The 25,409-nt window shown below is 34.8% G+C and overlaps 1 protein-coding gene across 9 annotated transcripts in view; it reads left to right on the top strand.

The window, feature by feature from the left end:
* CFAP69 (cilia and flagella associated protein 69) overlaps nucleotides 1-25,409 on the top strand; it is a 239,241-nt gene that overhangs the window by 199,749 nt on the left and 14,083 nt on the right. For 7 of the 9 annotated variants that reach the window (XM_070617430.1, XM_070617431.1, XM_070617432.1 and 4 more), the window contains exons 7-17: nucleotides 263-412; nucleotides 512-689; nucleotides 2,761-2,884; nucleotides 3,667-3,715; nucleotides 3,812-3,933; nucleotides 6,227-6,443; nucleotides 8,776-8,940; nucleotides 11,748-11,863; nucleotides 13,443-13,561; nucleotides 21,655-21,736; nucleotides 24,910-25,102. In XM_070617430.1, coding sequence (XP_070473531.1) covers nucleotides 263-412; nucleotides 512-689; nucleotides 2,761-2,884; nucleotides 3,667-3,715; nucleotides 3,812-3,933; nucleotides 6,227-6,443; nucleotides 8,776-8,940; nucleotides 11,748-11,863; nucleotides 13,443-13,561; nucleotides 21,655-21,736; nucleotides 24,910-25,102 — 1,515 coding nt within the window. Of the gene's footprint in view, nucleotides 1-262; nucleotides 413-511; nucleotides 690-2,760; nucleotides 2,885-3,666; nucleotides 3,716-3,811; nucleotides 3,934-6,226; nucleotides 6,444-8,775; nucleotides 8,941-11,747; nucleotides 11,864-13,442; nucleotides 13,562-21,654; nucleotides 21,737-23,508; nucleotides 25,103-25,409 lie in introns of all 9 variants that reach the window. The other 2 variants (XM_070617437.1, XM_070617435.1) reach the window with 2 other exon arrangements.

Here is a 25,409-nt window from a genome sequence, read left to right on the forward strand (position 1 = left end):
CAAAACGTTATGCCACACATGACTGTATTTGAGGCAGAAACCTTATAACCTGCAAAGTCTAAAATGCTTACTACCTGGCCCTATGTACAAAAAGTTTGCCTATCCCTGTACTATACCATTTTAAAATGCCATACACTTTTTTAAAGTTTTTGTTGTTGCTGATGCTTAATGATAAATTACTCATTCCTTTGTCTTAACATAGACAGTACACATGATTACTATGTGAAATAGCTGTACATATTTGTTAAATGATTGTTGTTAGGTTACCAGCAAGCTAGTTCATCATATAAGATTCAAATGGCTGAAGTCGGAGGATTGGCAAAAACAATGGTCCTGTCATTGGCCTTGCTGGAAAATCAACTTGTTGAGAAACTTTGGGTGCTTAAAGTTCTGCAACATCTCTCAACTTCTGGTTTGTATAGTATTAAATTTGAACTTGTCAGTTTCAGTTATTTTTGTTTCTATCTAGCAATGTCAAGACTGTACAACATAATTTAAAATTTTTTTTCAGAAGTTAATTGTACTTTAATGATGGAAGCACAAGCAGCCAGTGGAATCTGTGTTCACCTCAATGACCCAGATCCCTCTGGACAGCTTCTATTTCGTTCATCAGAAATACTTTGGAACTTATTGGAAAAAACTTCAAAAGAAGAAATCATACAGCAGCTTAGTAATTTGGAATGTTTGCTGTAAGTACATGTGGTTATATAGGAATATTTTTTAACCTTAAAATGATAGGCAGTGGCATAACTAACATCTTTGTTTGAATTTGTGTTCCTTTAGGCTTTTGGTGATGTAATGCCTATGTTTCAGGATATCTTTTTTGTGCCATGGTATAAAGGCATCTGCACAATTACAAGCCATTTTTTTCTTTCTTTTTTTTTTTTTAGGAAGATTAGCCCTGAGCTAACTGCTGCCAGTCCTCCTCTTTTTTGCTGAGGGAGACTGGCCCTGGCCTAACCTCCATGGCCGTCTTCCTCTACTTTATATATGGGATGCCTACCACAGCATGGCGTGCCAAGTGGTGCCGTGTCCGGACCCGGGATCCGAACCGGCGAACCCCAGGCCGCTAAGAAGCAGAACATGCACACTTAACTGCTGCGCCACTGGGCTGGCCCCCAAGCCATTTTTTTCTATGTGGAAGGTTTTTTAAAGTAGCTGGTTAACAAAACTAAATTATGTCTTTGAATATATATAAAGTTCGACATTTAAAAGAACTATTTCATTTGTTCATTCAGTTCATTCTCAAAAAATCCATTTTTGGGAATTTACTGTCTTCCAGATACCACAGTAAGCATCAGCAATAAAATATGAGTGAGCCTTTAAGTTACTTATTCATTTATTCATCAAATAATTATTGTCTTCTCTGTGCCAAGTTCAGTACTAGGCCATAGAATACAAGTGAAAACAATGGAGACATGATCTCTGCTTTCGTGGAATTTGCGTTGTTAGGAGAGATGGACAAGTAAATAGGCAACTAAAAGAGAGCATATTAAATGTTATGAAAGAGATTATCACAAGGTGCATTGTGTTCTCCAGAAGAAGGCAATCAGAACATTTCCGTTTGCACGTGACTGAACATCCAACCCAACTGATTTAAACCATCGAGGAAATTCATGGGCTCGTGTAACCAGAATGTACGGCTGTTTTCAAGGCTCAGTAACTATCAGGACTTGGGCTCTCTTCATCTCTCTGCACTGTCTTCCACTGTGTTGTCTTTATTCACAAGCTCTACATAGTGAGACCTAAGAAGTCTAGGTTCACATCATCACAACCCCAAATCAAGCAGAAAAGACTTGCTATTCTGAAAGCTCAAAGAAAATTCTTCGAATTGAGTTTCTGATGGCCCTAAGTGGTCTGGTGTTTGCTATATGCCTATTCCAGAGTGAAATACTAACGGTAGAGAAAAGGGATACTCTGACTGGCTAAAAGGAAGTTGAAGGTAGCTTCACAAGACCAAAAGTGGGGAAAGAGTGAATGCCTAAATAAAAATAAGGGTACTGTTCTTCTTTTTTTTTTGAGGAAGATCTGCCCTGAGCTAACATCTGCTGCCAATCCTCCTCTTTTTGCTGAGGAACACTGTCCCTGAGCTAACATCCGTGCCCATCTTCCTCTACTTTAGATGTGGGACGCCTGCCACTGCATGGCTTGCCAAGCGGTGCCATGTCTGCACCCGGGATCCAAACCGGCGAACCTGGGGCTGCCAAACTGGAACATGCACACTTAACCGCTGTGCCACTGGGCTGGCCCCCGGTACTGTTATTCTAAGAAGGGCAAGTTGGTCCTAGGAGGCAAAGCAACAAATGCCCGTTGTCCAGAGAACCTGACCCAGACTTGGAGAGTTAAAATGCTTCCTAAGGAACCCTGTCTGGTGTCTGAATGATAAATCCAAATTGGCAACACAGAAGAGTTTTACATGCAGAGAGATCCTAGACAGAGGAACAGAAGTGAACATAGAATTGAGCAAAATCAAAAAACTGAAAGAAATTCAATATGGTAAGAGCAGGAAGTACAGGGTAGAGTAGTGAGAGATGAAGCTAACCATGTTTGCAGGGACCATAACATGAAAGGCCTGTTAAGCCTTTCTAAGGAGATATATTCTTATCTGGTACACAGTGAATTAGGGCACATTTGGAAATGTAGAAAAGATTAGAAATACTTTGAAATGAATAGTATAATATAAAAAGGGAGATTTTGTTGATAGGCAAAAGTAGTATTTCCATAGAAATGTAGTTTTAAAGATATGATTTTACTTTCTAGGACTTTGAAGGAAGTATTTAAAAATCTGTTTATGAGAAGTTTTAGTCATTATGATCGTCAGCTTAGAAACGACATATTAGTGATCACTACAATTATAGCTCAAAATCCTGGAGCACCAATGATTGTAAGTATGAATCAAATTGTATTCTTTTTAATTGTGGAAGTGTTGCGTTTTGGGGAAGGGAGTCTTACACTATCTTATAATATTTATGTACTTGTAATGTCGTGATTGTCACCAGTATACTTACACTCTGCCAAGTCTTCTTTGCATCCTTTTGTAAACTTGAGATCCTCTTTATTTTTTAATCTACTTATATATTTACCATTTATGATGTGTTTCTTTCCTTCCTGGTGATATGAGTCCAACTAAGATATCCCTGTCAGGAATGCATTCCCTCATGCCGAAATGTTTGCAATTCTGGTCATTCTTCGGGGCTTTTCACATTAAGTAGGAATGATTTTGTTATCTCTTGGCCAAACCTTTGACATAATGAGAGTGGTTGGGATCAGAGTGCAGAGCAGGGGTGTTTAAGAAGAAAAGCTGTTGAAAATATTTGTATTTTCCTCCCTTATTTTGTCACTTGAAAGTATAGATAATGAATTACGTAAGTAACTTGTGGTCTTGATACATTTTGGGTTCTTACCAAATTTTAAACAGCATCCTGTAAAATATTTATAGAATAATGTAAAATATTTCTTAGAACCTACAGAAGTAAGTTTAGTATTAAATAAATTACAAGTTAATCTGGCTGTATGCTTTTATTTCTTGCTTTCATCCCTTCCTATTGTTATTATTCAATGACAAGGGGAATCTGATAAGATACTTAAATATTAGGTAAATATGGGCATCTGTAACTTAATTTCCATCTACTTAATTCATCCTTTTGTTTTGTGTATCTATATTAGGAATCTGGCTTTACCAGGGATTTGATACTATTTGCAACCTTTAATGAAGGTAAAAACCATGAAACTTTCAACCTATGGTTATCTCGATGAGGCTTATACATCATTTTAGCTTTTATTTTATGCTTTCTTTTATTTCCCTTCACAGTTAAAAGTCAAAATCCTTTGATCAAAGGTCTTAAACTTTCTAATTGCTATGAAGATTTTGAGTTGAAGAAATTGCTATTCAATATAATCGTGATCTTAAGTAAAGATTTACCTACTGTACAGGTAAAGAGTAATCAAAACAAAAATTAAAATTGTCTTACTTTGTAGAATAACTTTTTTTAAGTCATGACTGCAAATCTTTCGTCGACCCATATGTCTACCATAGAAAGTAGCAAGCTCTTATTGGCCAGAATTTCACCTTTTCAAAATATTCTTTGCTTATCTGTTAATAAACAGTGAACTTACCTAAATTTAAACCACATAAACCAAAGAAAAGCAGGAGAACCTTAGGGATGTATTTATGTATTTAGATCTCCTAAATAATAGAACGTAAAATGCAGGAAGATCCAGATAGGCTCATCCAGCCCGCTAGTCTGTCTCTGGCCACACTCACAAGGGATGAGTTAATGCTGGAGAAAGCTGCTCACCTCTGTGCTGCCAGTTTCAAGCCCTTAGGAACCTACTTTTTTTCCACACAAACCTATTTACATTTTTTTGTTATTATCCATGAATTGTTATTAATACTTTATATCCTGCATAACAACATGATGTAATTTGAAGAAGAGTGGAAGTGAATTTCATTTCTGTCTTATCACCTACTAGCTATGTGGCCTTGGCAAAATCACCTAAGCTTTCTGAGGCTCAGTTCCTCCTCTGTAAGAGGAAAGTTATAATACTTCTGCCCTGCTCCCAGGGCTATTGTGAGATTGAGAGGAAGGCTTTATAAACTATAAAGCAATAGAAAACAATCTATGAACAATTCCATTAGTTTAGTTATTTGCTGCATTAAGGGAAATTTCATTTTAGTCCTAAAACTCTTTCAAGCTCCAAGGGGTTTCCTTGGAACAGAAGTGGGAAGTCATTCTATCCACGTCGTTAATGATAACATAAGGGTGGTATAGTATAGTGATTAAGGCTTTGGTCAGGTGGAATCCAGTGCTGTCACCTTCTAGCTATGTGATCTTGAATAGACTGTTTAGTTTCTCTAAATCTCAGGTATCTCAGCTTCAAAATGGCGATAACATCTACCTCGTGGAATTGTTATGAGGCTTAAAAGAGCTCGGAATTTTCTTGGTACTGCTACTTTGAGGAATATATATACGAAAAATGCTCAGAAAAAGAAAAATTGTCTTTACAGTTATAACCTTTTTATATCAAAAATACATATTCTATAGAACCTACATGTATTCTCTGAAATACCAAATAGAAACTCCTTCAGTAAAATATAGTTTATTACTACAGTGGAGTATTATATAACTATTAAAATTATTGCTATAAAGACAAATAAAATTTACACTATAGTTTATAAACCAACTTTAGTTTGACAACAGAGTCAAATGGCACAAAGACTATGGTGAGCTTTTTAAAGCACTGTGTGAGCAGTGGAGTCAACTAATTTTTTTTACGTTATATTTTTGTGGGCCAGTAATAGTAGTAGTAGTGAATATGTGTACTCTTATTTGCAGTTCACAGAGTATTTCAAAAACCTTGTCCACTTAATCCTTATAGTAATGCTAGAACTAGTTGTTATTCTTATTCCTGTTTTCTCACTTCTAAATCTTGTGTTCTTTCCATAGGGACTAGTACAAAATTTAGAAAAATTCATAGATGTTATTGTGAAAAAGTCTTTATAGAAGAATGCCAAATGTAGAGAAAATTGAGTAGACTATAGCGTATGATTTGTTACTATCTTCTGAACCATAAATACCTGTACATATCAATCAGAATCAGCTATAATATTAATTGTCAAATTATAATAGCTATGCATTTTTGTTTTATTTTTCCTCAAATCATTGATTCAATAAAATTTTAAAATTCTAGGCGTGTAATTAAATATGGCTTGTGACCTGACTGACATTCATTGGATAGAATATTTGTATAAGTTCTGTTGTGCATCCTTAAAACTTAGCCATAGTCATTGCTTCACACAAAATTGATTTTTTATAGTATACAATTGAGTCTGTGAAATGTTTCCTTTAAAAAAAAGAGGGAAGAGAGATATGCCAGCAGTTTATTTGCCCCAAATGTTCTACTCTTGTCGTTTTTTTCCTAGGCAAGAACTAAAACAGCATAACAAAAAATAATAATACTTATTTTATATTATTGTCCGCTAGAGAGTACATATCCTAGAAAAGGGGATCATAGCTAACTGTTGTTATTGAGTTTGGTTTTTCTGTTTTATTTTGGGGTTGTTTTTTGGGGGGGGGGGTATTTAACATAGGTTGGGATCTTTAGGAAGGAAATATTTTGACAGGATCAATAAAACATCAAATTGGAAATCTTAATAATTTTCTTAGATTAAATAAAATTATTTTAATTATGTTTCTAACAATGTACTTTTTTCCCTTTCCCATAGCTATTAATTGATGGCAAAGTTCTTTTGGCTTTGTTTACTTATGTTAAAAAGCCTGAGAAACACAAAATAATTGAATGGTCTGCAGCACAGTATGAAGAATTGCAATTGCATGCAATTGCCACTTTGTCATCACTGGCTCCTTTATTAATAGAAGAGTATATGCTATACCAGGGAAATGCCCGAGTCCTTGCATTTCTAGAATGGTGTGAGAGCGAAGGTGAGTGGTCCTTCAAGATTCCTGTCAAAACTCTAGCCTACATATTTCAACTGAACTCTCAATATATGTATAGAAAAAGAAATTAATTAAGCAAAGAGAAATAAAAATATAGATCTGGCTTCCTGTGATTTTAATGTATTTATATGTTTTTTAAAAAACCTTGAGATTTCATTTAAAGTCAGACATTAGTAAATGTCATAACTATAGTTGATGCAAACCACTCAGTAAAAGAAATCATTCATGGAGTCTGATTTAAATTTTTGTATTATTAGACGTATCCAACAATTATACTAAGTCCTAGCAATATTTTAATTAATCATTTAACAAATATTTATTGAATGCCAACCAGGAACTGGATATTGTTTTAGTTGCTAAAGATATATTTATGTTCAAAATTAAATAAAATTTCTACCTTCATGGAGCTTAAAATCTAGATCTCTAGCCAGAAGTAATGACTCCACATGTAGTCTACCAAATTAGCTGAGCCTCACTTTGCACAAAGATTTTATTTCAATTCTCATAATTCTTAGAAAGCAAATGAGAAGTACTGCATTCTTTTCTAGCAGTAATCTTACTCTTGAAACAGTTTTGCATAACGTATTTTCATTAGATCGAGAATATCATTCATTTATCCATGAGGGAGGAAAAAATTGTAAGCTTTTTTTTTATTCTCTAGTTTCTAATATGCTGAGTTACTAAATTTAGTCTTGTTAAATTACTGTGCATTAAATAAAATAATTCTTCTGTGTCCTTTATATTATTTATGTTTACAGAAGACTATAAGGCAAAACAGGAAATGCTGCCTAACGAGAGGAAGACTGATAGCTAACAGTTATTGAGTACCTACTATGTGGTAGGCCTAAACACCTTACAAGTATTAACTCGTTTAGTGCTCATAACAAATCTAGGAGATATAGGTACTATCATTATCTCTGTTGGTCAGATAGGTAGAACTCAGTCAGAGAAGTTAAATAACTTATTCCTGGCCATACAGTTAAGTGGCAGAGCCAGGATTTAATGCAAGCAGTGTAGCTCCAGAACCCACCTTTGTAACCTACACATAATAGAACAGTATTTTGAACTTTTTTTTCTTAAGCTTTAAACATAAAGCTACTTCTAAAAGAACCTTTTAAAGAATGCATATCGTAAAGAACAAAGGAGGACTTGCCTTGCTGTTTATCAAGACCTATCATAAAGCAATGGTAATCAAAATTGTATGGTACTAAACCAGGAATAGACGAATGGAATGGAATATGTGGGAAGTTGGCATTATCAGAGATGATACTGCCAATCAATGAGAGAAAGATGGTGCTGGGGCAGTTGGACTTTCATGTGAGAAAATAAAAATTAGATTCTTTCACCTTGTTAAAAATAACTGCAAAATGAATTAAAGCCCTAAATATGAAAAGTTAAACTGTAAAAATCTTAGAAGAAAACATGGGAAAATATGGTTATGATAACAGAGTAGGAAAAGATTTTTAAAGACCAGAAGAGCTTAAACCATACAGGAGAAAATTAATGCATTTAAGTAGTGTAAAACTTAGAAATGTCTGTAAAACAAAATCTGAATAAAATAATCTACAGACTGAGAGAAGACATTTACTATCCCTATAACTGAGAAAGGATTAGAATTCAGGTTCATAAAGAATTCCTACATATCAAAAAAGAAATAACTCAGTAAAGAAATAGACAAAGAATAAGGACTGCCAAGTCACAAAATTTGAGAGACAGTCTTTTAATGCACATTAAGATAACAATGAACTACCACTTCGCATTTAACAGATTGGGAAAATTTATTCGTCTTATACATTGTAGCCATATAACCACTTTGGGAAACAATTTGGCAACTTTAGTAAAATTCAATGTGAGTATCCCCCATATGATTCTGTGTCACATAACAAAACTCTTCTCTGTGGGAATAAGAGGACTGGAGTCAGAATGTTTATTGTAGCAATTTGTACTAGTGAATGGACAAGCTGTGACTTATTTATAAAATGAATACTGAAAGCAATTAAAATGAATGATCTAGATCTACTTGTGACAATGAATAATTTTTAAACCATAATGTTGAGTAACAGAAGCAAGTTACAAAAGATACATATATATTTGAGTAAAATTTTAAAGCACACATTTTTATTCTGGGAATAGAAGGAGGAGGGGGAAGGGATAATATTTATTTTTAAAAAAACTAAAGCAAGCATGACAAAATTTTAATATCTCTTTAAACTCATATATATATATATGATGTCTGATATATTTTGTTTTGTTTATTTGAAATGTTTTATGTTTTAAATTTCTTGATGTAAATTAAATTATTAATATTTCCCTGCAGAGGCCTTCTTTAGTCATGGGAACAGTTTTCACGGTACAGGTGGCCGTGGCAACAAGTTTGCCCAGATGCGTTACAGCTTGAGACTCTTGAGAGCCATGGTCTACCTTGAAGATGAGACTATAAACGAGGATCTGTGTGAAAAGGGGACGATCCAGCAACTGACGGGTAAGACACAACATGTTTGTATGCTGATGAAAGTAGAATATTTATAAATTACAGATTTTGTTTGAAATGTTTTTTTACTAATTTATTTTGTCTTTATAGCTGAGAAACTCCTAACATTTCCTTGATTTTTGTTTCATATTGTTGCTATAAATCAGTTTGTCTTTACTGAAACATTGTGATAACTTATCCTTTAACTATTTGTTTACTCAATTCAGATACCATTTCATTTAGGATTATCTTTCCCTTTTTTTTAATGGGCTATTGTCATGTTTCATTCTTCTAGTAATATGTTATCACTTTTTGGCCAGACCTTTTGGAGTCATTTTAAAAGAGTGAATCTGACAGAGCAGAACACTGGTATGCTGGTATATACAGAAATGCACACAGGAGATTCTTTTCTGATATGAAATATCAGGATATCCTTGATTTTCAACTTAGAATTGACTATGCTAAATCACCTTATCCCCCAAAACACATGCATGTGAGTTCAGTGTAAAATTCAGAATCCTTAAACAAAAGCCTTTTACCTTTTGTTAATTAAAAAATAAATAGTCCTCTGGTCCTAACCTTTCCTGACTTTGAAAAGTAAGAGCTATTTTAGTTATAGTCATATTCAGTGATTGCCTCATGAGTAAGTGATATAATTTGCTGTGTGTCAATTAATTACAAATGCCTACTCAAAAACTCTTTTATCTGTTAAGTTAAGGTGCCTCCTGCTCCATCTTTAGTGGAGTGGAATGGTGCCTTCTAATAATAATACTAGTAAGAAAATAAGGATATTGAAAACGGGCTAGACAAAAACATTCACTTTCTTGATGAGTCTACTTAGGATGACCATACCTGAAAGTAGATTTGTTCATTTCCATGCACATTTCATTGTACAGAATTCAGTCTTAAGGCCCTAGCCTAACCGAATGGAGTCTAGGAAACACAATTCTCCATATGTCCAGGAAGAAGTCTTAGTCTAACCTTGGAGGGTAAGTGGGGTAGGGAAAAGGGAAAACAAATAGCAAGGGTTCTTTTCTTCTTAAGATCTTTCCCTTTAATTTGAAAAGCACTGATTTTTATCATGTGAGTTCTTGGAGGCAGGGAGCTTCTCTTACTGAATCTAATGGAGGGTTCTGTAATAGTAATGTGCTCAACAAATAGTAATTGCATTGTAAATGTAAATGTTTATACACCTTTTCCATAGGCACTGGGATCACAAACATGTACAGAGCAGAGAACAAAAGAAAAGATGAATATCATAGAAAGATAACATGTGTTACCCTGCACCATCAGTAAGGCACCTAATGAGTAATACAGAGAGTAAATACCACAGAAACTAAGAGGTTTGGGTAGTTTTCAAGGCTGGGAATCTTAACAGGAACTTTTATTGAGTTGGGGTGTGAGGTAAGGTTAGTTTCAAGAGGAAAAAAAAGAGATGGTCTTTCAAGCAAGGGGACGTCATGAGCAGAGACATGGTGCTAAAATATGCGTGATGATGTGTTCAGAGTTAGCTTAAGTACACTTAGAGTTTTATGAAGACAAGTAATATAAGATAAGGTTAATTGTCTAGTCAGGGGCCAAGCTAGAAAGAGTTCTGAAAGGTAGATAATAGAGTTTGAACTTTATCCTCTTTAGGCATGAGGAGCCATTGGTGGTTTTGATCAGGAAAATTATATGTATAATACTGTTTTAGGAAGAGGAATCTGGAAGAAATATATCAGATGATTTAGAACGGAACAAGGAAAAGGTAAAAGCAGATAGTTGAAGGACACTGAAATATGAAGAAAATAATTCAGTATTAACATAGCGTGTTACAGAGAACAGACAAGGTAACATTCCTGCACCCAGGTGGGAAGAAGAATGAGATAATCTAGAAAGGAGAAGCAGACCTGTGGACTGGATTCCTGGAAGATGCTCCTGATAAAGGAGTATAGGCCCCTCTTCCCTGGCCTGTCTGTGCACTAGGCCTCTAGCATGCTCAACTAGCCCCCTAGGGTCTGATCCCCCACCTGTAATTCATCCCAGCAGGACCAAGAAACGTCCCCTCAGGGCCAGCAATGGAGATGGGCTGTGATTCCCATGGCCCTCTTACTTTGAAACATGGCTCCACACCTTTCTGCTAATGCCAGTGACCCCTTTAACAGAGAAAAAATGACTTTTGTTCCTCATTTAAAGCTTAAAGGAAAATTCCTCTCTGAGGTAAAATTTCATTATGAATGTCATTCCTTCAGTGTAAGTGGCTGTTTTAAAGTCTTTTCTAATTTTGATTTGAAGCAAGGGAGAGATTTTAAAGAACTTGGGAATACTGCTACCAAAAGTTGTTGAAGATGCCTTCATGGAGACCTTAGGAGAGGATGCAGAAAGAAGTGACAGGAATAGAACACATACAGAGATCTTCTACCTTTGCTTGAAATTGATGCTGTTAACCATGAGGAGAAGAGATGAGGCAAGCTATGATCAGGGATTTTGGTCATATGTTTGCAAAGGCACTCATCTCTGCCTTATGTAACTCTGTTTATTTTTAGACAGTTTTGTTTTCTGGGCAAATTATCAGGTTCTTAGGGCATCTTTTAATGACACTCCATTAATTCTGTACTAGAAATTCTGTATAGATGGGGCTCCTGATTGTATTGAGAGCCCAAAGAATACATTTATCATCTTCTGTCTACAGCTTCGAAGTAACTATGCAATGAAAATAGCCCTTTTTAAAATTGTTTCTCTAGCTGAAATTTTATAGGAAGGAATTTCAAAAGAGTAGTTTATCAAAATAAAAATACAGTGTCCAATAACTTTATATTCTTTAAATTTTTTCATACAAGGAATCTTTAAAAATATAATCAAGTCTAATGACAAGGAAGAGGCCATTGTTTTGGAAATTCAATCTGATATATTACTTATATTATCTGGTCTTTGTGAAGATCATGTTCCCAGGAAGGTATGTATGCCTGTGAATCAAACTTTTGCTCAAATGTCCCAATCACCTAACACTATGAACTTTTTCTTAGTAAGTATCCATAAATGTCAGTGTTTTTTAATCTTGTGAAGATTTAATTTAATATTCTTTTTTTATAATTAGAGTATAATTATATACAGTAAAGTGTATACATCTTAAGTATGTAGTTCAGTAGGTTTTGATGAACATATATACCCATTTAACCAATACCTCAATTAAAATATAGAATATTGTTATCTCTCTATAAAATTCTCCCATGCCCTTTAGCAGCCATGCCCCCACTTGCCTCTAGGCAACCACTGCCTGATTTATATCCCCATAAGTTAGTTTGCCAATTCTTTAACTTTATATGAATGGAGTCACATAGTATTTACTCTCTCATATCTGGTTTCTGTCATACAGAATTATATTTCTGAAATATATGCATATTGTTACATGTATCAGTAGTTCATTCCTTTTTATTGCTGAATAGTATTTCATTGTATGAATATCCCAGAATTTGTTTCTCCATTCCCCTATGATAAACACTTAAGTTGTTTACATTTGGGACTATTATGTATAAAGCTTCAATGAACATTCTTGTAATAGTCTTTTTGTGGACATAGTGCTTTTGTTTCTCTTGAATAAATACCTAGGAGTGCAAGTGATGGGTCATAAAGTAGGTGTACACTTTGAAGAAACTGGCAAACAATTTTCCAAAGTGGGCTGTACCATTATAAATGCTGTTTGGGGTTTGAATTAGGTTCATATCTAAAACTAAACGTTAGAAGAGGAGCTTAATTCCCTTTGATCTTTTTAAATTCTATAGCAAACTCTGACTCTCAGAAAATGATAACTTAAATAGCAAGAGACAAAATTAGAAAGAAAAAAACAAAAAATTATGAACGTTTCAACAGAGGGATTTTAGGGAGAGGCAACAAGAACAGTAAATGCATACTTAGCTCCAAGCTTTGATGCAGCTTCTCCTTATATTCTGCCAACCTATGCCTGTGCTCTTCTGGAAAAATACTCATAGCCTTGCTTACTGGGAACCAGAACTGAACAACAAGGCAATGAGAAAGGTAATTGGTAAGGGACAAACATTAACTGGTAATAACATCATATAAATGATTAAAGGTTTCATCTACATTTATATATTTATTTCTCCTTGGGAGCATTAGAAAATCTTCCATGGTAGAATTTTAGCCGCTTAAATTAGTTGTTGCTAGCTGGTATTCATCTGACGTGATGTTAGACTATACTCATTATAACAGGGAAGAAAATCATGGGACAAGTCTTATGGTTTATTTTTTTTAAAGATAAATAAAGGGAAAATATATATAAAAGGACATGAAGCTGGCATATTGATTGATGACCTCTCTTAAAATGATTAGCTTTACAATAATTTGTCTTAAATTCCTAAGAACAAGTGACTACAAATTTGAAAAAAAATTGTATTAAAAGTACTATTTTCCTAACAATGTTGTTGTATTTTTCTGGTAGAAAAAGTTTAGGGAACAGGATGAAATGAAAAAGGAAGTGATTATTTATTTCAATAAATAATTTTAAATAAATCTTTTAGGAAATTTTTGGAACTGAAGGAGTGGATATAATTCTTCATGTAATGAAAACAGACCCCAAGAAGTTACAGAGTGGATTAGGCTATAATGTACTTCTTTTTAGTACATTGGACAGCATTTGGTGAGTGTTACTCTACCCAAGTTAGATAGAATCACACTACAAGAAAATTACCTCTCTGTCAATTTTCTTCCCTCAAAACCGCACCAGAAAGATAACTGTCTCAATGCCTTTTTCTTTTCAGTAGTCCAGAAATGACATTTACCAGTCTCCTTTGGAAAGTAGTCTTGTCCATCACTCAAATATACAACCATTCTTGTATCTAAACTTAAGTCCTTGTTTTTTCGACTTGAACCCATTCCATTTTGGCCTGGTCTGGGAAAACACAAGCATCTACCATTACTCATACAGTATTCTTCATATAATTGAAGACTGTTGAATTCCTCATTCGTCTTCTCTTCAAGGAGTTGAAGACCAGTTGATTACGTGTTTCCTAATCAATATTGTTTCCCAAACTTTTTAGCCTTTCTAAGGGTAAAAAACATGCCTTTCTGAACATTAATTTATGAAATTTTGTCTTGGAGAAAATTATTTGAGTTTAATATATCATTAACCCTTGACACATTTCTTTTGTTCTATTTGGGTAGAATTCATGAGAGCCATACTGGAACACATTTATAAGAAAACTCTGATGATTATAGACCAAATGGACCTAACAGACATATAAGAACATTCCAACCAATAGCAGAAGGATACATGTTGTGTTCAAGTGCTGTGATAATGTGGTTTATAATAAGAAATGTATATTTAGTCCATTCCTATTACAGAGCTCCTAAAATTCTTGTAATTTCCTAATAAGTAAGAGCAATGGGAATAGCTATAATATTTTATCTTTTATTCTCACTTCCTATAATAGCTCCAGAACAATAAAGATGAAAGTAGTGTCTTTGTTATCCATAAGAAGCCTCTTTCAACCACATTTGAGTTTATGTTAATGAGGTGATTTTTGGAAAGTCCCTAGATAACCACAGGATGGGGGGCAGGTTGCCAGGGGAACCAACCATATGATGGATTAGAGAGTTGGAAATTTCACCCCCACCCTCAACCTCTGGGGTGAGGGGAAGAGAGGCTGGAGATGGAGTTTAATCACCAATGGCCAATGATTTAATCAGTCATCCTTACATAATGAAGCCTCTTTAAAAATTCTAAACTAGGAGATCAAGAGAGCTTCCAGTTTGGAGAATACATGGAGGTGCTGAGAGAGGGCATGGTTTTATGCCCCTTACCTGTCTTGTGCATCTCCTCCATGTGGCTGTTCTGAAGCTGTATGCTTTTTACAATAAACCAGTAATCTAGTAAATAAACTGGTTTCCTGAGTTCTGTGAGCCACACTAACAAATTTTCCATCCTGAGGAGGGGTGGAATCTCTGATTTATAGCTATTTGATCAGAAGCACAGGTGACAACCTGGACTGGAGTCTAAGGTAGGAGGAGGGAAGCAGTGCATTCTTATGAGACTGAGCCCTTAACCTGTGAGATCCAATGCTAACTCCAGGTAGATAGTGTGAGAATTGAATTGAATTGAATTGAATTGTAGGACACCCATTTGGTGTCCACAGAGAACTGGAGAATTGGTTGGTGTGGGGAATACCAGACATTTGGTGGTACAAGTGAAGTGTTGAGAGTAGAGTGTTGAGAGGAAATACAGAGTTTTTTTACAAGCACTCATGGAACATTTTCTAGGATAGATCACATTCAGTGTCGCACCTTTAACAAATTTAAGAAGATGGAAATCATTCCAGAAATCTTTTCTGACCACAATGGAATAAAACTAGAAATCAATAACAAAAGAAAATCAGGAAAACTCACAAATCCATGGAAATTAAACAATACACTCTTGAACAACCAATGGGTCAAAGACAAAAACAAAAGGGAAATTAGAAAATTTCTCAAGACAAACGAAAATGAAAACACAACAATCCGAAACTTATGTGATATACCAAAAATACCGAGAGGGAAGTTTATAGTGATAAATGCCTACATTAAAAAAGAAGAAAGACAACCTAACTTTACACCCACAAGGAACTAGAAAACGAAGAACAAACTAAGCCCAAAGTAGCAGAAGAAAAGTAATAATAAAGAAAGATTAGAGCAGCTGAATAAAATAGAGAATAGAAAAACATCAACAGAACTAAGAGTTGGTTTTTTGAAAAGATAACAAAATCAACAATCTTTAGCTAGACTAAGAAAAAAGGGAGAATAATCGAATAAAATCATAAACAGAAGACATCATAACAGATACAACAAAAATTTTTTTAAAAGATCATAAGGGACTTATGAACAACTATATGCCAACACACTGGACAACATAGAAGAAAGGGATAAATTCCTAGAAACATACAACCTACCAAGACTGAATCAAGAAGAAATAGAAAGCCCAAACAGACCAATAACAATAAAGAGATTGAATCCATAATCAAAAACCTTCCAACAAAAAAAGCCCAGGACCTGATGGCTTCACAGGTGAATTTTACCAAACACTTAGAATTAATAGGAATCCTTCTTAAACTCTTCCAAAAAATAGAAGAGGGAACACTTCCAAATTCATTTTATGACAACAGAATCACCATGATACTGAAGCCAGACAAAAAACACCGTAAGAAAGAAAATTACAGACTAATATCCCTGATGAACATGGATGCAAAAATCCTCTAGAAAATATTAGCAAGCCAAATTCAACAGCACCTTAAAAGGTTCATGCACCATAACCAAGTGGGATTTATCCCTGGGGATGCAAGAATGTTTCAATATTTACAAATCAATCAGTGTGATACACCACTTAATGGAATGAGGGACAAAAATTACATAAACATCTTAATATGAGCATTTGAAAAAATTCAACATCCTTTCATGATAAAAACTCAACAAATTAGGTAGAGAAGGAACTTACTTCAAGACAATAAAGGCCATATATGAAAAGCCCACAGCTAACATCACACTCAATGGTGAAAAGCTGAAAGCTTTTCCTCTAAGACCTGTAGTAAGGCAAGGATGCCCACTCTCACCACTTCTATTCAACATAATACTCTAAGTCCTGGCATAAAAGGCGTCCCAGTCAGAAGGGAAGAAGTAAAATTATGTTTGCAGATGACATGATCTTACATGTAGAAAACCCTAAAGACTCCACCAAAAAAACTGTTAGAACCAATAAATGAATTCAGTAAAGTTGTGGGATACAGTCAACATACAAAAATCAGTTGCATTTCTGTACACCAATAATAAACTATCCAAAAAGGAAATCAAGAAACAATCACATTTGCAATAGTACCAAAAAGAATAGAATACTAAGAAATGAACATAACCAAGGAGGTAAAAGACTTGTATACTGGAAACTATAAAACACTCATGAAAGAAATTAAAGCAGAAACAAATAAATGGAAAGACTTCTCATGTTCACGTATTGGAAGAATTAATATTGTTTAAATGTTAATACTACCCAACGTGACCTACAGATTCACAGTAATCCCTATAAAAATCCTGAAGATATTTTTTACAGAAATAGAAAACACAATCCTGAAACTTATATGGAACCACTAATCATCAGGGAAATGCAAATCAAAACTACAATGAGATATCACCTCATACCTGTCAGGATGGTTACTATCAAAAAAACAAGAGGTTACAAGTGTTGGTGAGGATGTGGAGAAAACGGAACGCTTTTACATTGCTAGTGGGAATGTAAAATGGTGCAGCCACTATGGAAAATAGTGTGGAGGTTCCTCAAAAACTTAAAAATAAAGCTACCATATGATCCAGCAATTCCACTTCTGGGCTTATATCCCAAAGAATTGAAATCAGGATCTTGAAGAGATAGATGCACTCCGATATTCACTGCAGCATTATTCACAATAGCCAAGATATGGAAACAACCCAAATGTCCATCAACAGATGAATGGATAAAGAAAATGTGGTGTATACATACAATGGAATATCATCCAGCCTTTAAAAAGAAGGAAATCCTACCATTTGCAACAACATGGATGGACCTGGAAGACATTATGCTAAGTGAAATAAGTAATTGACAGAAGAATATCTCATACATGATTTCTCTAAAATAGTCAAAAGTATAGAAGCAGACAATGGTATGTAGACATTAGAACGATGGGGAAGGGAGGATACGAACAGTTGTTGTTCAATGGGTATAATGTTACAGTTATACAAGATTAGTTAATTCCAGAGATCTATGCAATATAGTGCTTGTAGTTAACAATAAGGTATTGAGTACTTAAAAATTTGTTAAGTGGGTGGATCTCATCTTAAGTGTGCTTAGTACAAAAACAAATTAAAAAACACAAAGGGGCGCAGGAAACTTTTAGAGGTGATGGACATTTTTATTACCTGGATTGTGGTAATACTAACACAAGTTATACATATGTCCAAATTCCCCAAATTGTACATTAATTATATGCTGATTTTTTTATTCTAATTATACCTCAATAAAGTTGGGGGGGAAACTGTTGAATGTTACTTTGCATAAGATCAAGTAACTAGTTTTACAACTAGTTGTAAAATTCTAGAAGCAAATTCACTGTTTTTATGGAGAGCCAGACTATTCAGCTCTCCTCCAGATGCACATACGCAGCAGGGCTAATCAGCTACCTAGTTTGTTTGTTACTGTAGAGAAGAGAGGGATTTAGTGATAATATGATAACCTATCATAAGTTTCAACAGCAAATTGTTATTGACTAGAACACTGCATTAAGCACAGTAAAAAACTCAGAGATGAGTATTGATGAATACCACCCTTACTATCTACCAGTATATTGGGAGTCAGAGGTCACTGCAGAAAATGTCTTGATGTTTTATCCCTTCTTTATTTAATATTCCACAGTTATACTAAGATAAAAATTAATAAATAAATGGTTTTATTTATCTGTGTCTTTTACTATAACGAAACTTGAAATCCCTTTGGATATGAAATAAGGTAGAAATAACAAATAATGAATAAATGCAGTGTTTAATTGGTGATGCCAGGCATCCATTCTTTTTTTTATATATTATTGAGTTAATGATAGGTTACAATCTTGTGAAATTTCAGTTGTACATTATTGTCTGTCAGTCGTGTTGTAGGTGCACCACTTCACCCTTTGTTCCCACCCCCCACCCCCCCTTTCCCCTGGTAGCCACTAATCTCTTCTCTTTGTCCACATGTTTAACTTCCTCATATGAGTGGAGTCATACAGAGATTGTCCTTCTCTATCTGGCTTATTTCACTTAACATAATTCCCTCAAGGTCCATCCATGTTGTTGCAAATGGGACGATTTTGTTCTTTTGTATGGCTGAGTAGTAGTCCATTGTATATATATATACCACATCTTCTTTATCCAATCATCTGTTGATGGGCACTTAGGTTGCTTCCATGTCTTGGCTATTGTAAGTAATGCTGCAATGAACATAGAGGTGCATGGGACTTTTGGAATTGCTGATTTCAGGTTCTTTGGATAGATACCCAGTAGTGGGATAGCTGGATCGTATGGTAGTTCTATTTTTAATTTTTTGAGGAATCTCTATACTGTTTTCCATAGTGGCTGCACGAGTTTGCATTCCCACCAGCGCTGTATGAGGGTTCCTTTTTCTCCACAACCTCTCCAACATTTGTTACTATTAGATTTAGATATTTTTGTCATTCTAATTGGTGTAAGGTGATATCTTAGTGTAGTTTTGATTTGCATTTCCCTGATGCACAGCGATGATGAACATCTTTTCATGTGCCTATTGGCCATCTGTATATCTTCTTTGGAGAAATGTCTGTTCGTGTCTCCTGCCCATTTTTTGATCAGGTTGTTTGATTTTTTGTTGTTGAGTTGTGTGAGTTCTTTATATATTATGGATATTAAGCCTTTGTCAGATGTATTACTTGCAAATATTTTTTCCCAGTTAGTGGGTTGTTTTTTTGTTTCAATCCTGTCTTCCTTTGCCTTGAAGAAGCTCTTTAGTCTGATGAAGTCCCATTTGTTTATTCTTTCTATTGTTTCCCTTCTCTGAGAAGACATGGTGTCCGAAAAGATCCTTTTAATACTGATGTCAAAGAGTGTACTGCCTACATTTTCTTCTAGAAGCCTTATGGTTTTAGGTCTCAGCTTTAGGTCTTTGATCCATTTTGAGTTTATTTTGGTGAATGGTGAAAAAGAATGGTCAATTTTCATTCTTTTACATGTGGCTTTCCAGTTTTCTCAGCACCATTTGTAGAAAAGACTTTCTTTTTTCCATTGTATGCCCTCAGGTCCTTTGTCAAAGATAAGCTGTCCATAGATGTGTGGTTTTATTTCTGGGCTTTCAATTCTGTTCCATTGATCTGTGCACCTGTTTTTGTACCAGTACCATGCTCTTTTGATTACTGTAGGTTTGTAGTATGTTTTCAAGTCAGGGATTGTGATGCCAGGCATCTATTCTTTTTCCTTTTTTAGGAACTTAAACTGAAGGAAGTTCTAGTATCTAGTTTATGTTGACCTCGTAAAACAAGTTAGGAAGTATTCCTTCTTTCTATGTTCTCTAGAAAGAATTTGTATAAGATTTTTTATATCTTTCTTACATAATTAGTGGAATTCACCAATTAAGTCATCTGTGCCTGGAGTTTACTTTGTAGAAAGGTTCTGAAATATAGATTTCATTTCTTTAGTATATATACATGTCTATTAAGATTTTCTACTTCTTGTGTAGGTTCTGATAAGATGTATTTTTCTAGGAACTCATTTGTTTTGTCTAAATTTTCAAACTTACTGTTATACAGTTGTTTGTATCTTTAATATCTGTAGGATATAAAGTGAGGCTTTCTTTTTCTTTCCTGGTCTTAGTCATTTCTGCCTTCTCTCTCTCTCTCTCTTTTTCCCTTAATGGCTTTCACAAGGAATTAATCAATATTATTAGTCTTTTCAAAGAATCCATTTGTGTGCTTTATTGATTCTATTTTATTTTATATTTCATTAATTTGGTTTTTTTTCTTTTGCTTAATTTTACCTTTTCTATTTCTTGAGATGGATGCCAGGATCAAAGATTTTCAACCTTTCTTTTCCTCTAATATAGTTATCTAAGGCTATAAATTCTCCTCTAATCACAGGTTTAGCTACAGCTCATAAGTTTCAATATGTTCTATTAATATTAGTTAATATTATCATTAAATTCAAATTATTTTCTAGTGTTCATTGTGATTTTCTTTTTGACCTTTGGGAGATTTAGAAATATGTTGTCTAATTTCTGAACAAGTTAGGATTTCTATTTTTTGTTACTGAAATTGCTATGGATTAAAGAGGTAAAAGGCAGCTCATGGTAGGCATCAGAGTACTACCTCAAAAGTGGGAATAGAATAAACCTGATTCATACCCAGAGGTGGTAAAACTGGAACCAGCTGAGTGGAAGGGGCCAAGCTGATGGCCTTTATGCACCAACCACCACCACCCCCACTACACACAACCATCATCACAAAACAGGCAGCAGAAACAAGAGAAAGCCAGGTTAAATAATTACCATATTATTACTGAACCATAAATAATTAAGTAATAGCCATGCTAAATAGGAAAGGGACATAGGAAGTTGACCCCAGCAGGCTTGCAGTGCCTGAAAGAAATAGAGGAGATTAGCCTCTGTTAGTATTTAGCACCAGCAGCAGCAGCAGCAGCAGCAGCAATGTATTCAGCCCATATCCATCCCTTACCCAGGAAAACAGTGAAAGTAGCCCTGGTAGCAACTTCAATCGCTCACTCCATGTGGGCTGCGCAGTCCTAAGCAGCAGGCACGTTAGCAAATAACTCAACTGCAAAGATAGCATGTAATTAAAAATCATCAAATGTTTGAGGCACGCCAACACTGAAAGAGAGACAATAAATGGATAAAGCTTGAAGAAACAGTTACTAGAGCAACGAGAGGAAAGATCTCCTCTACAAATAATGTCATGAAAGCCAAGGAGAATATTGCATCTATGGAAAAGAAATAGGCAGTTATGAAAACGAATTAATTGATATTATCAGGTTTAAAAATAGTTGAAATAAAACGCCACTGGCAAAGTCTCTTCAAAGTTCAATTTTTTAAGTAAAAAAATTAACTACTTGATTTAAGGGAATGAAGGAAAACATATTCTTTGAAAATTTTTTTGATAGAAATAAACTCACGAGTTTAACAATAAACCCTTATTAAATGACTGACTAACTTTTTATTTAAAGGTGCTGCATTTTGGGATGCTATCCTTTAGAGGATTACTTTCTTGAAAAGGAAGGCATTTTTCTCCTTTTGGATTTATTGGCAGTAAGTATCATCATAACAACTGTAAAACAAAAAATAAATATGTCTTTATTAACCCTTTCCAAACTCAGTACCACAGAAGACTATTCTGTGATTAAATGTGCCCCCCAAATCGTGTTCAAATATTTATTTTACAAAAATCCCTCCTGGAGATTCATAATATGCATTGGCATATTAAAGACGCTGAAAATTCCTCCAGTGAAGAAATTCATTTACTGAGGTCAGTGCTCCCAAACACATGACAACAGAGAATTGGTTTTACAGGGGTTTTTTTTCCCACCAACTTTTCAATAAACAGCTTGCAAAGTGCTAGACTATATCACTTACTAATAACTTCTAGCTTCCTCTCTTAGTATTAAAAGATAAGGGCCACATCAGACAAAGGAGTAAAGATGAGCACTTTTTAAGAACTGCGTATAGTTTAAGGTAAAGTGAAGAATCTAGTGTGTCATGGACAGTTTTACAGAACAAGCAGGAGTGAGCACACTAAGCCTTCCAGGAAAGACAGTTGCCATCTAGCAACTGTGAAGAATGGCAAAGACCCTCACTTATCCCCAAAGTAACCCCCTAGTAGCCTCAATTCTAAGTGGGTCCATAGTCAAGATGATATGGGAGGAAAAGTATAATTTTGTTTCAGTAAAACTTTGGGAGAGGGGGCCGGCCCAGTGGCATAGTGGTTAAGTTCGCACGCTCCACTGCTGCAGCCTGGAGTTCGCCAGTTCAGATCCTGGGTGCGGACCTACACACCACTCATCAGGCAATGCTGTGGCAGCATCCCACATAGAAGAACCAGAATGACGTAGAACTAGGGGAGGGAAACAAAAAAGAGGAAGATTGGCAACAGATGTTAGCTCAGGGCCAATCTTCCTCACACACACACAAAAAAAATTGTAAACTTATAAAAAAGAAAAACTTTGGGAGATATTCTCACACAAAGTTCTAGATATATCACTTCCTGTGATTGCCCCATTGTTGATTTTATTAACAGAATAATAAACCTACCTTTATGCAGCAAGGGTACTAAAGTTATGTGTATCTTTTCATCTCTCTGAAAGAAAAGTAGTTGAAACTAGAGATCACAGAGCAAAATCATTGGATATAAAACACTATCAACGAAAAATAAGTAAATAATAATAGTAAAAATAACCCATCTTGAGGGGCCAGTCTGGTGGCATAGTGGTTAAGCTTGCATTGTCCACTTCAGCACTCCAGGGTTGACAGGTTGGAATCCTGGGCATGGACCTAGCACCACTCATCAAGCCACGCTGTGGCAGTATCCCACATACAAAATAGAGGAAGATTGACACAGATGTTAACTCAGCAACAATCTTCCTCAAGCAAAAAGAGGAAGATTGGCAACAGATGTTAGCTCAGGGCCAACCTTCCTCACCAAATAAGTAAATAAATAAAATAACCCTCATTGATAAATAGGAATGAGTCATAACCAGAAACCCTTGGAAAGTTCAGAAAATTGAACATAATACAGAAGGATGTAAGTGTAGCTCTATTAACGTAGTCCTAAGTTATGTATAGCTCACCGTGTTTCTCTGAGTAGAGTACAAGCATGCCCAGAGGCATGATGTGTCAGAGGTTCTCAAAGTCACAAAATCAATTTGGCACATCTTCCTGGAATCTAGCTTTTACTAGAGATTTGGAAGTAAGGAGTTATATAAAACATACTGTACATACTTAATAATTAAATTTTATATTAATATTTAAGATTATATAGAAGACTTTAAAGACATTTCTCACGTGTGTTCACTCTCCTCCATTAGGGTTTCTTTGATGGAAAGGCATGAAGACTGGTAGGAGCAGCTGATAGCACGGTGGTTGTGAGCATAGGCCGGAATCAGTCTGACTGAGGCCTCCAATACTTGTTAGCTGTGTAACTTGGACAAGTTATTTAACATCTCTGTTATCAATTTCTCCATCTGTAAAAAAGAGATAACAATAGTATCTAGTTTATGCACTGTTGGGAGGCTTATATAAGTGATTGTGTGTGTGCATGCACACGTGCACATGCAGATATATACACACATACACTTACAGGCATTAGTTAGAATAGTTCCTGACAAATATTTTTGCTATGTGTTTTATATTATTATGAATATAATTATTAGGTTGTGCTTAATGTGGATTGAACCAATCAAGTTAATTACAAATTCCAAATATTCTTTAATGAAGTTTTTGTATCAACTTCAACCCTTGACATTTGCCTCTTTCTCTTGAAAGTGAAGTATAGGAATAAAAAGCAGTTGATTGAGGGTTCTGCTTAATACAATCTGCTAAAATATTTATTCAGTGCACAATGATAACAATTGCTAATAATAGTTCAATGTTATTGAGAACGTACCATCTGACAGGCAGCCTTATGTAACTCACTGTGCCTCTGTAAAGCAGGAAATATTATCCTTCATTTAACAAAGAGGAAACTGATAATGTCTGCAATTCAAACCTCAGGTTACATGTTTCCTTTGCTATATTCTATTAGCAGCATACTCTAACTGTTAATCAACAAAAAATATTTCACACAGAAACCATTACTGTCTGGAGGCCATTGCTCTGGATGGGCTTTTACATCCCTAAATTTTAGTTTGCTGAAAACTAGTTGGGCAAAACAAAGGAAATATGCTTGATAAGATGCCGATTATCAAAATACAAAATTACACCATTTTGATTTATTTTCATACATGACTGCCACTGGCAGTTACCATCAGTTGTTTTCTTACTAGCAATGAGGTTATAGCTGGTATAAGTCTTTACAAACCTTAATAAAACATGTAAATTGGAAAGATCCTATAACTACAGTGACCTATGTATAGCACTGTTGACCTTGCTCCACTTAAAATGAGCATCACTTATTTTTACAATCTCCCTTTTTCCTACTCAACCAAATCAACTACATTTTTGGTCATGACATATGTTTATGACTACATCAGAATTTTATTGAATATTTTTATTTTTATCCTTTTTCATTCCTAATGTTTGAAAATGTACTCATTACAATGGGTATCTTTTAACAGGAGATTGTCACAAATCATACTTAGAGTCTGAGTTTTATAAGACTATCATTTAGAAGAAACCTACTGATTAATACAAATGTTTCTCCTTTTTTTTTAAGGCAGTAATTCTTAATATTTCTTGCAACTTTTTTCTTTATTGTTTCCTTGCATAAGTTGAACCAAAAAAAATTCTGTAATCTAATACTGGGAATAATGGTTGAATTTTGTGATAATCCCAAAACTACGGCTCATGTTAATGCTTGGCGAGGGAAGAAAGGCCAGACAGCTGCTAGTCTTTTAATTAAATTGTGGAGAAAGGAAGAAGAAGAACTAGGAGTGAAACGTGATAAACATGGGAAGATCATTGGTAAGTGTGTTTATAATTGTTAATAGAAGCAATTAGATGCGTATTTTTTAAAAGAAATCTGTAATAGATATTAGGAAAGTATGAGGATTTTCACCCCTTTGTTTAAAGTTCTTTTCACAGAGTTTTCAGAACTTGCTATCATAAATTCTGAGTGATTGGAAGAAAACTAAGTAAATTAGTAGCAGGTTTATATTTTTATAGGCTACTTTAAGGAAATGGTATTTGATTATGTTATTTTATTTATTTATTTTTTTTTTGAGGAAGATTAGCCCTGAGCTAACTACTGCCAATCCTCCTCTTTTTGCTG

Source organism: Equus przewalskii, chromosome 4 (genome assembly GCF_037783145.1).
Source record: "Equus przewalskii isolate Varuska chromosome 4, EquPr2, whole genome shotgun sequence".
NCBI classification, from domain to species: Eukaryota; Metazoa; Chordata; class Mammalia; order Perissodactyla; family Equidae; genus Equus; species Equus przewalskii.